The 13,845-nt window shown below is 44.2% G+C and overlaps 2 protein-coding genes across 6 annotated transcripts in view; both read left to right on the top strand.

Moving 5' to 3' along the window:
* The window catches only part of LOC115574089 (NACHT, LRR and PYD domains-containing protein 14-like), a 915,401-nt gene that overhangs the window by 254,443 nt on the left and 647,113 nt on the right, over positions 1–13,845 (top strand). The window lies entirely within an intron of this gene.
* Positions 1–13,845, top strand: part of adgrg6 (adhesion G protein-coupled receptor G6) — an 85,156-nt gene that overhangs the window by 28,794 nt on the left and 42,517 nt on the right. For 3 of the 5 annotated variants that reach the window (XM_030405308.1, XM_030405311.1, XM_030405313.1), the window contains 2 exons: positions 1,251–1,298; positions 8,097–8,162. In XM_030405308.1, the coding sequence (XP_030261168.1) occupies positions 1,251–1,298; positions 8,097–8,162 (114 nt within the window). The remainder of the gene's footprint in view (positions 1–1,250; positions 1,299–8,096; positions 8,163–13,845) is intronic. The other 2 variants (XM_030405310.1, XM_030405312.1) reach the window with 1 other exon arrangement.

A 13,845-nucleotide genomic window follows, 5' to 3' on the forward strand; every position in this document is an offset into this window, starting at 1 on the left:
CAGCAGTTTGGATCTGTTCTGAACATCCAGCAGTTTGGATCTGTTCTGAACACCCAGCAGTTTGGATCTGTTCTGAACATCCAGCAGTTTGGATCTGTTCTGAACATCCAGCAGTTTGGATCTGTTCTGAACATCCAGCAGTTTGGATCTGTTCTGAACACCCAGCAGTTTGGATCTGTTCTGAACATCCAGCAGTTTGGATCTGTTCTGAACACCCAGCAGTTTGGGATCTGTTCTGAACATCCAGCAATTTGGATCTGTTCTGGACACCCAGCAGTTTGGATCTGTTCTGAACATCCAGCAGTTTGGATCTGTTCTGAACACCCAGCAGTTTGGATCTGTTCTGAACATCCAGCAATTTGGATCTGTTCTGGACACCCAGCAGTTTGGATCTGTTCTGAACATCCAGCAGTTTGGATCTGTTCTGAACACCCAGCAGTTTGGATCTGTTCTGAACATCCAGCAGTTTGGATCTGTTCTGAACACCCAGCAGTTTGGATCTGTTCTGAACATCCAGCAGTTTGGATCTGTTCTGAACACCCAGCAGTTTGGATCTGTTCTGAACACCCAGCAGTTTGGATCTGTTCTGAACATCCAGCAGTTTGGATCTGTTCTGAACACCCAGCAGTTTGGATCTGTTCTGAACATCCAGCAGTTTGGATCTGTTCTGAACACCCAGCAGTTTGGATCTGTTCTGAACACCCAGCAGTTTGGATCTGTTCTGAACATCCAGCAGTTTGGATCTGTTCTGAACACCCAGCAGTTTGGATCTGTTCTGAACATCCAGCAGTTTGGATCTGTTCTGAACACCCAGCAGTTTGGATCTGTTCTGAACACCCAGCAGTTTGGATCTGTTCTGAACATCCAGCAGTTTGGATCTGTTCAGAACACCCAGCAGTTTGGATCTGTTCTGAACATCCAGCAGTTTGGATCTGTTCAGAACACCCAGCAGTTTGGATCTGTTCTGAACATCCAGCAGTTTGGATCTGTTCTGAACATCCAGCAGTTTCACACCTACAGATGTTTGAGACGTCCTCTGTAACGCGATGTGTTCCTCAGGGTTCTGTCTACTTCCTGGACCGTTAAACAACGTGTTCCTGCTTCTGGCCGCTCGTCTCATGTCCGGCTGATGTTACATGACTGACTGCTCGTGTTCTGTTCTGTTGTTATTAACTGATCGCTTCATTCACTAATGATCAATGTGTTCGTTAACTGATGCTTTGTTCTGACTCATGTCCTTCTCTTCACAGTCTGCTACCCTCATTGCATTCACTTAACTGCTGCTGCGCCAACTAGTGGTGAGTGCTGCTAACACCCTGCTGTGTGTGTGTGTGTGTGTGTGTGTGTGCGTGTGTGCGTGTGTGTGTGTGTGTGCGTGTGTGCGTGTGCGTGTGTGTGCGTGTGCGTGTGTGTGTGTGTGTGTGTGTGTTTGCCTGCTCTAACAGAGACATGATGCATGGAGGACAATGTGCAATAATCTCTTTAACCTGTTCTTATTTCTGCAGCACAGTAAAGTGTTGTTCATTCAGTCAGACGCTCTGTTGGTGCTTCAGTCATCCATCTGTGGGAGACTGAACACTCTGAACAGTTTGTTTTCTTATTTACACCAAACGTGTGAATCTGAAACATCCACAGGCAACAGCAGCACAACATCAGAGAGCAAAATACAGAAAACTACATAACGTGGCATCAATTCAAGGGTCAGACTTTAAAAACTGATAGAAACGATATATTACTGGTTGTGAAATCTCACTGGCTACATGATGCATCAGTCATCTGGAGGCTGGCGTGTGATTGGCTCAGGAGAGCGCAGGAAGTAGAGAGAGTTAACACAATCCCACACTGGCTGTTGTAGGCTGTAGGGCGGGCTTATCTTCTCAAATGAGCTGTCAATCAAACCTCAGTGTGGAGAAAAGAGTCTCCAGAGATAAAAGCATGAAAAACATCCACAGGTCCATTTTCTATCATATTTTATAATGAATTCTGTGATCTGTGATCCAGAGCACACTTCAGAACAAGAGAGTTGGCAGAACTTGGTACATGCTAGTTTGTTAGCTTTGTGTTGATTGTACCTTGCTGGTGTGCTTTTATTTTGAAATGTGTTTTCATCAGGCGTTGGCTGTTTGTTTCGTCTGAACAGGTTTAAACACGTCGATGTTTCACAACGTTTGTGAGAAACATTTTCCTCTGAAGTGTTCAAATCTGTTTCAAGTGATATTCAGCCGGTCCTCTGACTATAAATGACTCTCAGGTGATTTGATGCTCTCTCTGGTGTCCCGTTGACGTCTGTTTGCAGTTCTAATGATATTCTGAGGTTCTGATGGTTCTGATGCAGGTCGGGTTTCCACTCGTTGCTGCTGGTTGTCAGTCAGCAGACAGACTCTGTACATGTGAAAACTCCTCCTGTTAAAGTGCTGCAGGCTGAAGTCTGGACTGTGAGATACAATAATACATATTGTATAAGATGAGTACTGCCACCGGACCGGACCATCACATGTGAGTCCAACTCATTCTGTAGTGGAGAAAAGACTGGATGAGAGATTTGTTGATGGTTCTGTCGTCGAGGTCCGATCACATTGTGAGCACAAACTTTCAGATAACCTCCAGACAGACGCTGTAACTCCACTGAGTGATGTCACAGGTTTGGTACCGCTGGATTCAGAACAACTTCAGTTATAATAATATTCACTTTGATCTTCTAGATCTTGTCATGTGCAGCTCAGTCCAGTCTCCAGGATATCATGTCAGCAGTTCATGTTTCTGTAAACCAACGACACGTCCGCGGTCACATCACGTTCTCATGACGTGTTTCTGAGCCGATGATCCCGTCAGGAGCGTGCTGCCAAACATCAGACGGTTTTAAAGACACTTGGAGTCGTTTGTTATTCTTGTCAGGAAGCATCTCCATCTACAGTCCAAACCACGGTGTTTTTCTAACCCTAACCAGGTGGTGTTTGTGTCTAAACTCAAGCAGAACATAAGAGATTTTCTTCTCTGAATATTTTGTCAGAATAATTAAGATTTTAGTCCGGCAGCAGAAATAACGTCTCCCCGGCCGCTCGGCTGCGCTGATTACAGAACGAGTGATTAAATAAAGATCAGATGAACTTAATTGATCCCTGGAGGGAAACAGAAACAGAAGCAGAGGATTAGTTTGGAAAACAGACGCTGATTTATTGACTCTGCGTTCTGCTGTTGAGAGATTAAAAATGCTCAGATGTCACCAACAGTTCAGCGGGAGCTGCAGGAGCTGCAGGAGGTTCAGGTGTGGGTCACAGACTGCAGGAACACAAACACTTCAGGGAGCGTCTGAGTGAAATGTTGTGTTTCAGACTCACGGCCGTCCTTACATGGAGGCTCGGACCTGACAGGTGAGCTCAGTGTGGTGACGGTTGTTTCACAGACTCACAGTTACAAACTCAGACTCTTTCCATTCGTCAGTAATGGAAGTTTTATAGCTGCTGCTGACTGGCGACTGGTTTTTATCTCTGTCTCCTCACTCGGAGGTTTACTTCTTCTACTGAAGCCGCGGAGACATTTACTTTACTTTAATCTTTAATCTTCTCATAAAGCTCTGACTGACAAGAGAAGAAGACTTGGACAGCAGATCATACAAACTGCAGGAAACAAACTGCTGACAGCTTTTAAAGGACAGAGCAGGTTTTATAATCTGCTGCGTCCATATTTCAGTCCGTCACCATCGAGAGGCTGCAGCTCAGGTTCACCACACAGAAGTGAATTTAAACTACAGGTGTTGACTTATATTACGTCATGTACTTCGTGGCGGTGGTGTTAGAGTCCGGCCTGTTGTTGAGGTCTGAAGGTTAAAGTCTGCTTTAAATAATCCAACACAGGAAGCGAACGCGTCTCCTGAGTGTCGTTCAGCTTGTGGAGTCTGATGCTCTTTATCAACATAATGAAGAGAAGAATAAAGACGTCAGAGCGTGAACCGCCACAGACTGAGTGTCAGACAGATCCTGGTTCAGGAGTGTTGTAATGACCTGACAGGAACAGGACAGCTTCACAGAATCAGTCCATTCTGGTGTGTCAGGTTGTGATTAAAGTAAAACTGATCTGAGCTTCTGAACATCCAACATGTTCAGATCTGCCGACGCTGTAATATTCACTTTCATATCTCTGAACCTCTTTAAGTCTTAATCACAACATCATGACTGAATCTAAGCTGGAGTTATAATGAAGTCAGAGTTCATCTTTACTTGATGGATCTGTTCGGCTCACAGAGGAGCGCTTCATTCTGTTACCCTGAAAATGTTTTCTTTTTACGAGCCGACCAGAGAGCTCTGGACCGTCTGAGGCCGCTTAATGTTCCTCTGGTCGGTTAACGAGGCTGCTGACGGAGGCGGAGCTGTCGCCAGGCGCCTGCCCAGCTGTGTGTGTGTGTGTGTGTGTGTGTGTGTGTGTGTGTGTGTGTGAGCTTATATATGTGTACATGCGTGTCGATGCTTTATTATGGTAGAGTGTGTGTTTAATGTTTACATGTTGGCATGCTTTGTGAGTGTGTGTTAAGTTGTCTTTCATCTCTAAGTGATGCCTGAGGACACACACACACACACACACACACACACACACACACACACACACACCCTTAAAGGAGAATTCAACCAGTGAACTACAATATTAACACAACATCGCCAGACTCCATTAACAAATGTAGTAATTTTAAGAGTTGTTGAGTTAAAACAAACTTTATAACGCAGTGAAACTGTGTCTCTGACAGATTGTAACTCATTGTGTCCTTGTTGTAAATTCAGCATTAAATGTGATACATAAAGCCAGCTATTAACACAATTTCACCAGACTCCATTAAGAAATCAGCTAATTTTAGGCATTGTTGAGTAGCGTAAAGCTTTATAAACATTATGTAACTGTGTCTCTGACAGATTCTAAGTCATTGTGTCCTTGTTGTAAATTCAGCATTAAATCTTTCAGCTGAAGTTGTTTGTCTCCTTGTAAAAAGTGTCAGTTTGTGGCAGCATGTCTGTACCAGCCTGTCTGCTTCTGTGTCTAAAGTGCTAAAGTCTTACCTGCCAACATTGATCAGCTGTTTGAACACACTGTTTACACTGATTTCACCATTTACACTCCATTTATGAAAGAAGAAACATGTTATTGATCTAAACATGTCACATGTTACAAAGACACTAAACAGTAACAATATAGGCTGCTTCTTTGTCCCCGTGGAGAAAGTCCCCAGACTCCCTTAACAAATGTGTCAGTTTAGTGAGTTGTTGAGTTGGAGACACTTTATAAACTCTGTGAAACTCTGTCTCTGACTCATTCTGCATTATTTGGACCTTCTTGTTCATTCAGCAAATGTTCTACATGAACTTCTTTCTGTCTGTGAGTAGAAACATGGAGTCTGTTTGTCTCAGTGATGGACGGGTTGATTTTGTTTCACCATATTTGTGTCAGCAGCGGCAAATGGAAAAGCTTAATAAACTCCATATTTGTTAAAAATCTGTGAGTTCATATGAAAAGGCTTCAGAATCTGACATGAATATGAGGCGGCTGTGACGACGTCTCACACTGAGAATAATGAACGTGTTTTTTCCAGTAATGACTGAATTACAGTCTGAGTCATTACATGAATTACAGTTCATCAGCTACTGTCGGCCTGATAAAGACCAGCACGCTGGTTTTGTTTTGACACTGAGAGAAACTTTATTTTATGTTTTCTTGATGTTCCACTCTGCTGCTGTGACACAACATCCATCCTCGACTCTGAAACTCAAATATGATGTTCACATGTGGATGACGAGCCTTTTATTCTATGAAACATGTGTGTGACTCCTCTCCCTGGAGACAAAACACACATTTCCACAGTAATGGCAGTAAATGTTGGCCTGCTGTCTGCTGCTCAGTGATTAGAGCAGCCGTGGCTCATTATCAGAGATCGTGTTCGTTATCTGCCTTCGTCCTGAGCGACACCTCCTCTTGTTAGAGAGCTCAGTGATCCAGCAGAGACGCATTCATGTCCTCTAATCACAACATGCTGCTCAGAGCCAGATAGCAGAGGACGAGAGGAAAGAGAGGGTGGTGTGAGGAGAGGAAGATAAAGGAAGGAGAGACAAGAAGTGAGGTGAATGAGGAGGAGAGGAAGAGAAATGAGACCAGCAGGGATAACAGTGAGATAAATGAATCTCAGCGCTGAGGAGGGAAGACTGCTGGCAGAGAGACAAACTGTGATGAACCTCAACAGGCAACCTTGAAATCTCTGACATCATAAAAATGATCTGTGTTAAATAGTTTTTATAAGGCCGTGTCTTAAACTACAGTGTGGAAGCTCACACAGCAGAATCAGAGCCGGCTGAGGACGCTTCTGCATTTCATCACCATGATGTTGAGCTTCAGATCTGGTGGTAGAAAAACATCCTGGTTTGGATTAATAACCTGAGAGAGTCTCCAGCTGTCCTTAAAAATATTCACTATCCATCAGTATCCAGTTCAGCAGACTGATGTGGACCAATCAGACGCAGCGAGACGAGACAAAGACGTAAAAGCCGTAAACAGACAGAGAGGGAGACTGGAATGTGGAGAAAAGGCGTGTTAGTGTCTCGTATCTGCAGAGAGTTTCTGATTTTCTCTCTTTGTTGCTGCTCGGGACGCTTTACCAACCCAACATGTGTCTATTTGACGTCCTGGGAATGAGACTCAACAATCAACTGTCTTTGTGGTGCGTTCAGGAACAGCTGGGACAAATCCTACTGATTCTACCTTTAACTTTAATAGTCTTTGAATTCTATTAATATGACGTGAGCTTCAGTTAGCTTTGAGCCACAATGTCCTTCAGAGGGAGACTTTTTACTCTGATACTCTGAGTACATGTCAGAGCCTGTAATCTATTACTTTACTGGAGTACACAAGCTGAATCAGTACTTCTACTGTTTTTACAGTACCTGAACTTCTACTGAAGGAAACAGTGTGAGAACTCCTCTGTGGATGAGTCAGCCAGGAGAGACTGCTGAAGTTTAAAGTCAGAGTGTTGGACTGCATGCGGTTTGAATGAGTGTCATTTGCACCCAGAGTTATGAAACCAGGCTGAGAGGAAAGACAGCACGAAGTGAAAAAGAGGGAGAGCGAGGAGAAAGGTGGACCATGACGGGACACGATCCTCAGCCGCTCTCGCCTCCTTTGAACCGAACGCCGTCCTCGATTACTGAATTCCTGCTTTCTCACTCGGCCGATCACTGCGATGATTTGCTGACATTCTCCCGAACACATTCCTTCTGTTACAGTGTGTGTGTGTGTGTGTGTGTGTGTGTGTGTGTGTGTGTGTGAGAGAGACTCAACACAGTGTCTGCTTTCACTGGCGGCCCGGTCTCCCACTCCCTCTGAAGGCCTGTGAATATACAGTATGTGTGGGCCGAGCCGGGCTCACCATTACATTAACAAATGGCCAGAGAGCCGGAGGAGCGCTTGATTCTTGGCTGCCGCGAGCGCTCGGTCGGTGAGACAGACTGTCCCTGAAATAAAACATGAGGAATCTGAGCCGAGCTCGAAGCCAATGTGTGTCCCAACCACAACCCACAGAGGCTGATCGATCGGAAATCTGCAGATATTAAAACGCACCGTGAGAAAGTTTCAACATTTTGATGAATATCTAAAACCTGCAGGGTAAGAAGTTCAGAGGATGACAAGATGGATGATGACCATGTGTGCGTCACTATTACTGTAACAACTGTCAATGTGCACATTTTTGCAGTTTTTGTTAGTTGGATGTTGGTTTGTTGTTTGGTTGTTGGTTGTTAGTTGGTCGGTCGGTTGTTGGTTAGTTGTTTGTTTGTTGCTACGTTTTCTTCGTTGTTTTGGCTTCTTTGTTTCCTGACATTTTAAAAAAAAAAAACCATGTCAATCAACCAACTGAGCTCAAACATCTGATTGAATGTTGTAACAGTTATCCTCTACATTGCCTCCAAAATTGAAATTAATATCAGTCCCTATAAACGTAACGTAACGTGATTTCTGAAGAACTGAACACATGACTGTTGTCTCACGTGTCCCATGTTTAAACCTCGTTATTGGTCATTTCAGCTGATTAACCTCGTTGTTCTGAATCTTCCCTCCCCTCCCTAAAGGTGTCTCCCCACCCAGCAACACACCACTCCCCACCAGCTGTGACTCCCCTCGACTGGGCTGCCCAGGTAGGAGAATTAAACACACCTGCATGATTAACTGAGACTGAGATGTCTGTGGTCACTTTCACACCTGTTGTTGGTTTATTTAATCTGGAACAAGGAGAGAACATATCCACTTCCTGTCTTTAACTTCTGGTAAGTTGCAGTTCAAAGTAACCAATCACAATCGTCTTGGGCGGAGCTTAACCCAGGACGCAGCGACGGTGCCTCCGCCTGCAAAACAGCATCGGGAGAAAATGATTTAGCCTCAACAATGAAATGGCTAAATCTTAGTATCAGCTGCTAGCTTGCTGATGTTTGTACTGTTCCTGACCAGTTTAGTGTAACAGACGTGGTTACGGTGTGACACAAAGACTGTTTTCATAAAACACAAGATTCACAAATACTCAACAGAATGATTAAATGAAAAATCAGACTGAGGTGCATTTTAAACTCTGGTACTCTGGCCTGGAGGTCGTTGTCGTTTTTATGACGTCGTCAGCAGAAGGAATCTACATTCTTGCGTTTTGGGGATTGATCTTGAATCACGTGCTCATCGCGGAAGTCTTCTACAATCATCTGTATCTACAAAGCATTTAAGAAAAACCTGTATTTGTGTCTTAGAAGTTGTTTTCCAAAGCACCTTTAGGACTGTGAGTGCATATATTGCTGTCATGGGAACCTGGCAGCGTTCGTACCATGAATTATTCACCGAACACTAACCTGCTGCAGAGAAGGATGTACACACCTGAGGTTTTCCTCCAGGACCACATTCATATTTCATGACAGTGAACCCAGCAGGGATAAAACCATCAACCTTGGCAGCATCACCTCCACACCCGTCACATTCCGCTTCAGCTGGGGAGGTTGTTTATATCAGATAGACCTGAAGAGGCTCAAAGAGAAGAAGTCAAACAAAGACGTGATTTTCAGTCTCAGTTTGTGTAAATTAGACGCTGCGTGTTCTTTAAAACCCCTTTTCACAAGCTCAAGTGTCTGCAGATAAAGTGAAGGAAGGTTGTAGTTTAATAAGCATTTACCTTCTGCCACTCACTCTCTCCAAACATTGTGGAAGAGAATCTCCTCCAGCTCGATCCGTTCATGACATTTTCCTTAAACGACCTCTTAACGAACCAACGTGAAGCAGCCGGAGAGAGAACACCACCCCAGGGTGCCGTTCAGCCGCAGCCCAAACCATTAGAACCAGAACACTGTCCGTGCACGGATCAGAAAATCTCACTGCAGCCAATCAGCTGTGCTCCAGGAGGTCACGTGATCTGGGACTTGAACAGTAGCTCGGGGGCCAGCTGACGACGTGACCCAGCTCCACTCCCCAAATGTCAGTTCTCACACTATCCTGTACTATGGAGGCCTCAGAGGGACAGTTTTCTAAAGGTCAGTTTTTGTGCTCGTGAGAGAAACGGAGTCGAGCCAATTAGGATCCAGCATGTGTCCCAGAATATAATGACTACGGCAGCCCAGGCAGGTCAAAAGGCCATGGGAGAGCACACACAGGGTTATATGTTAAATCCTTGAATCAGATTGGTCCAGTAGGAAGTCTGAGACTTTTGGTTGATTGAGTTTACTTCTTGACTTCTGGGTCAGCAGGTAACATGAATCCCAGGTGAGAACAGCAAGAACTTTCAAGGGTTCAAGGGTCCAGAAAAGATCAAGTTTTGGCTTAAAAATACCTGGTTCTGTAGCCACAGAGACGTCCAGACAAGCCAACCCATCAAAGATATCCTGAAATGTCCCAGAGACTCCTCACACATGTCTGTGGCCACATCACAGCTGGAAAACGTCCCAATTACTTGTCAGAAATGTCTGGTTGTGTCGCCACAGACTGAGCTGGAAATGTCCTGGAGACTCTGGTTTCACCCAACGATTCATCAGAAATATCCGGTTGTGTTGCCACAAACACGGCTGGCAAAGTCCCAACGATTCATCAGAAACATCCAGCGACGTTGTGCCTGGAAAATGTGGTCTCTAGCTTTGTAACCATCAGTAGAGCCCGACTGGATCCCCTCCACCTCCTGACATGAGAGTCAGCTCATATACACGATTGTAGAAATGTAGAAAAGATTTAAATGTCCCTGTTTGTTGTTGATCATCGAGTCAAGTTGGTATTTCATGTTGGAGACTCTGGTAGCCATGTGTTCAGGTGTCATTGGGCAACTTGTGGGCAAAACTCAAGAAATCAGGAGAAGATACAGAAGTGGAGCTGCTCTGCACCTGCTGCACCTGAAGACCACCGTGCAGCTTCACAACATTCACCATCCTCTGCATCTTTCTCTCTCTCTCGTCTCTTGTCACTACCGCCAGCTGCTTCCTCTCCTGCCACTTCATCCACTGACTCCACTAACACCACCCATGCTACTAATGCCAACATCCACGGTAAGCAACCCTCATCCTCGCCCTCCTCCTGACTCCCTCCTTCTTCTCTAGCTTCTCAGGCCTCCTTTCCTTTGTGATTTCGCCTCCTTCTCCACGTCCTCGTGTCTTATCATCCCTCTCGCTCTAGTCTTCAACTTCCTTCTTGCCATTATTTAAATGTTCATTTATCTCTGATGGTCTCTTGGTTCTTGTTGATGACACTAAACCAAAGAGCTCCTCTTTAGTCGCCTTTCCTGGAAAATTAAGATACATTTTGGAGGCTCATGTAAGATCTCAAAATGTCTTTTCAAGCAAGTCATTTACCAAAAAACAATTATCCTCAATGGTCTATTGAAGAGGCATCAATCATGAAAATCAGTTCTGCCATGATTGACCTCTCACGGTCCTGTCAAAAGTTGCCTGGAGCCATTTCACTTTTTATGCCCCTCTGAAAAAGTTAAAAGCTTCATTATTCAATTGTTCGCTCTATTATTCATCACCTTCCTCGGAGAAGACTCGGCTAACGCTGTTCCGATGAGCGTGTTCGACTAGATAAATATTATCTACTCCTGCATTAAAGGTTTAGTTCATCAGATCTTTTCATTAGTTAATTAACCTTTCTGTCAGTCGTCTCGTGGGGAATTAATGTTCCCAGGAATTTATGAAAATCAGCTCTTATTCTTTGCTTTGGGTTATATGGAGGTTTTTTGTCCTAACAAATGAAATAGTCAGCACATAGTGTGACTGGGATGAGAAGTATATATGAAGTTGTCAGCAGCTGCTCGTTGTGCTGTGGTTCCTGATCTGCACTCGGACACATTAAACTATTTTGTCTCTCCGTGTGTGGTCGCTCTGCTGTATCCTTTGATTTGTCATCTCCAGTTCTCCCTCCCATCACTCCATCTCCATCCACCATCCCTACCACTAGCATGCTACTAACCCCAACCACCCAAACCACCAGCTCCAGCAGCACAGCAAGCTCCTCCTCCTCCTCCTCCTCCTCCTCCTCCTCTGGTAAGGCTCCATCTGCTTCGCTGCTTTGTTGTTTGTCGTGAGCATCTCTTGACTTCACATGCAAACGCCAGCAAAAAAGCCAGACTCACTTTGGGTGGAAAAACGTAAATCTAGGAAAAACCAGAGAAATGTTCATGTGTGCAAACTAAACCCAGTTTTAAATTGTTTGGACTTCACTTTATATTCCAGGGCTGCTCCCCTACAGTCGACTCAGCCGTTGTTAGTTGATCATGTTCAGTCACAGAAAAGAAATCTCTGCTTAAGGGGGTACACACATAACGATAATCGGGCTGATTTTGCTCAGATTTTACCCCTTCCTGATTACGGAAGATTATCTTCTGTCTCATAAGATTATCCTGTGGTCTGTGGTGTGTTAAGAGTCAATTTGTCCCGATAATTTACTTGGAAACGGGTCGCAGCCGACAATCGTAAATGTTAAACTTGTCCAATATTTACGACGAAAAATCTTCATGTGTGTGTGGAAAGCCGACAACTCCTGAGTCACTGCTCCGTGAAATGTGACGTGAAACGCAACGTAGCCAACCAGCTGACTGAGGAACACGGAAGCAGACGTAAATAAAAACAGCGGTGAGATCTAACTTTTCCTATGGGGGTGTTTGAATTAGACATTTTAATGTTTTTAATGGGACAGCAATAGTCTGAGGACCACCATCATTCCCTCTTCCATGTCTTCCATGTTTTCAAACGTTTATTTACTCTTTTTTTATATACAGTCTATAAGAGCCCGGTGATGCTGGGGTTGTTGCCATTGGTTACTGTAGATCACGTTTGATCACGCGATATTTCTGGCTCGGAGGACTCGATTCTAGATCGGCCGTGAGACAGATGATCTTTATGTGTGTGGTGTCCTGTGCTGAGAATATCGGAGCACACCACACACAGCACGATCAAAGCTGATTTATTAATCTTCATGTGTGGGGGATCTACAGATAAAAAATCTCTTAAGATTTATAAAATCCTTATGTGTGTACCCCCCTTAAGTGGTTCAGGACGGGGACGTCTCTGAAAGACACCGAGCTCGAGGTTCGATCACAAAGCTTCTGAACGATTTACTACTGGAGGCCATGTTGGTTTGTTCTCCCACATGCGGTGCTCCAGAGATATCTAACATTCATAATATTGTATTGACCACAGATTAACCTGTATGGTGTCCAGTGTCAGCTTTCCCAGAGTCAGACTTGCAGACATAAGGTAACAATAGAAATCAAAGGTGTGATGATGTCGACTGTGAGTCAGGGGCAGCTCTGGTATCATCAATTAGACTCCAGCGCTGCTACTTTGCATCTGCTGCCACTAACATTGCTCAATACGACAGATTTATGATCGAAAATATGAAGTAATATTTGAAACAATGGATTCTTCATTGTTCAGACAGCCGCTTCTCACTGACTGTCAAATTTATTGTGCCAAAATCAGAAAACGTCAGAATAAATTGGCTCCAAGAAGCTTTTTGGAAACACAGTTTGGCACCAAATGTCAAAAAGGTTTCTTACATTGATTCACATCATTTTCTCTGAATCATAAAGACTTCTGACCAGCAGGCTTGGAGCTTCTCCCATTAACGCAGTGTGGTTGTGTGTTTTGTGTTACTGACATGCCAACTTATTGTGCTAACCAGTTTTGCCTGCAACTACCATCATCATCTCCACCAGCGCTGCTACGCCTGCATCTCCTGCCACTAACGCTGCTTCATCCAGCAGCACAGCACAGGGTAAGGTAGCTAACCAGATCTGAATACTGTCACGAGCTAACGTTGGAAAGTCAAGCTCCTGATTTCTGTGATCGTTTTTGTTTACTCTGTTTTATTTCTTTCAAATGATTCTTGTTTCTTTTTGTAGTTTAGTTAGAGCAAGAGGAAAGTATGAGCAGATAATTCAGTATCTGTTGTCTAAAAGAGTTTTATTTGGAACTGTTATGCTTTGGAAGGTCTGACGGAGGGTGAGAGGTGGAGTCCACCCGACAGACGTGTTTACAGGTTGATGTCCCCACATTGTAGGTGTGGTTGTAGATTTCAGTCCTAATAATGTAGGTATGTTACAGGTCTCGTCCCCCACTTTGGTTTTAGATCCATGAGTCTGATTCAGACCTCGTTCCCTGGACTGGAAATTGCTCTCCACAAAATGCTGCTTTCTTACCTTGTTGTCCCATGAATGTTGTATTTTTAGGTCAGTTTCACTCCAAATTATAGCTGCGTCTTCAAGTTGATGTTCTCACACTGCAGCTGTATTTTTAGATTGGTGTTTTTTTAATTTCGGTCTTCACAAGGTAAGTTTGTTTTCAGCTTGATCTGGAAATCGGTCCC

The sequence above is a fragment of the Sparus aurata genome, chromosome 22 (assembly GCF_900880675.1).
Source record: "Sparus aurata chromosome 22, fSpaAur1.1, whole genome shotgun sequence".
NCBI classification, from domain to species: domain Eukaryota; kingdom Metazoa; phylum Chordata; class Actinopteri; order Spariformes; family Sparidae; genus Sparus; species Sparus aurata.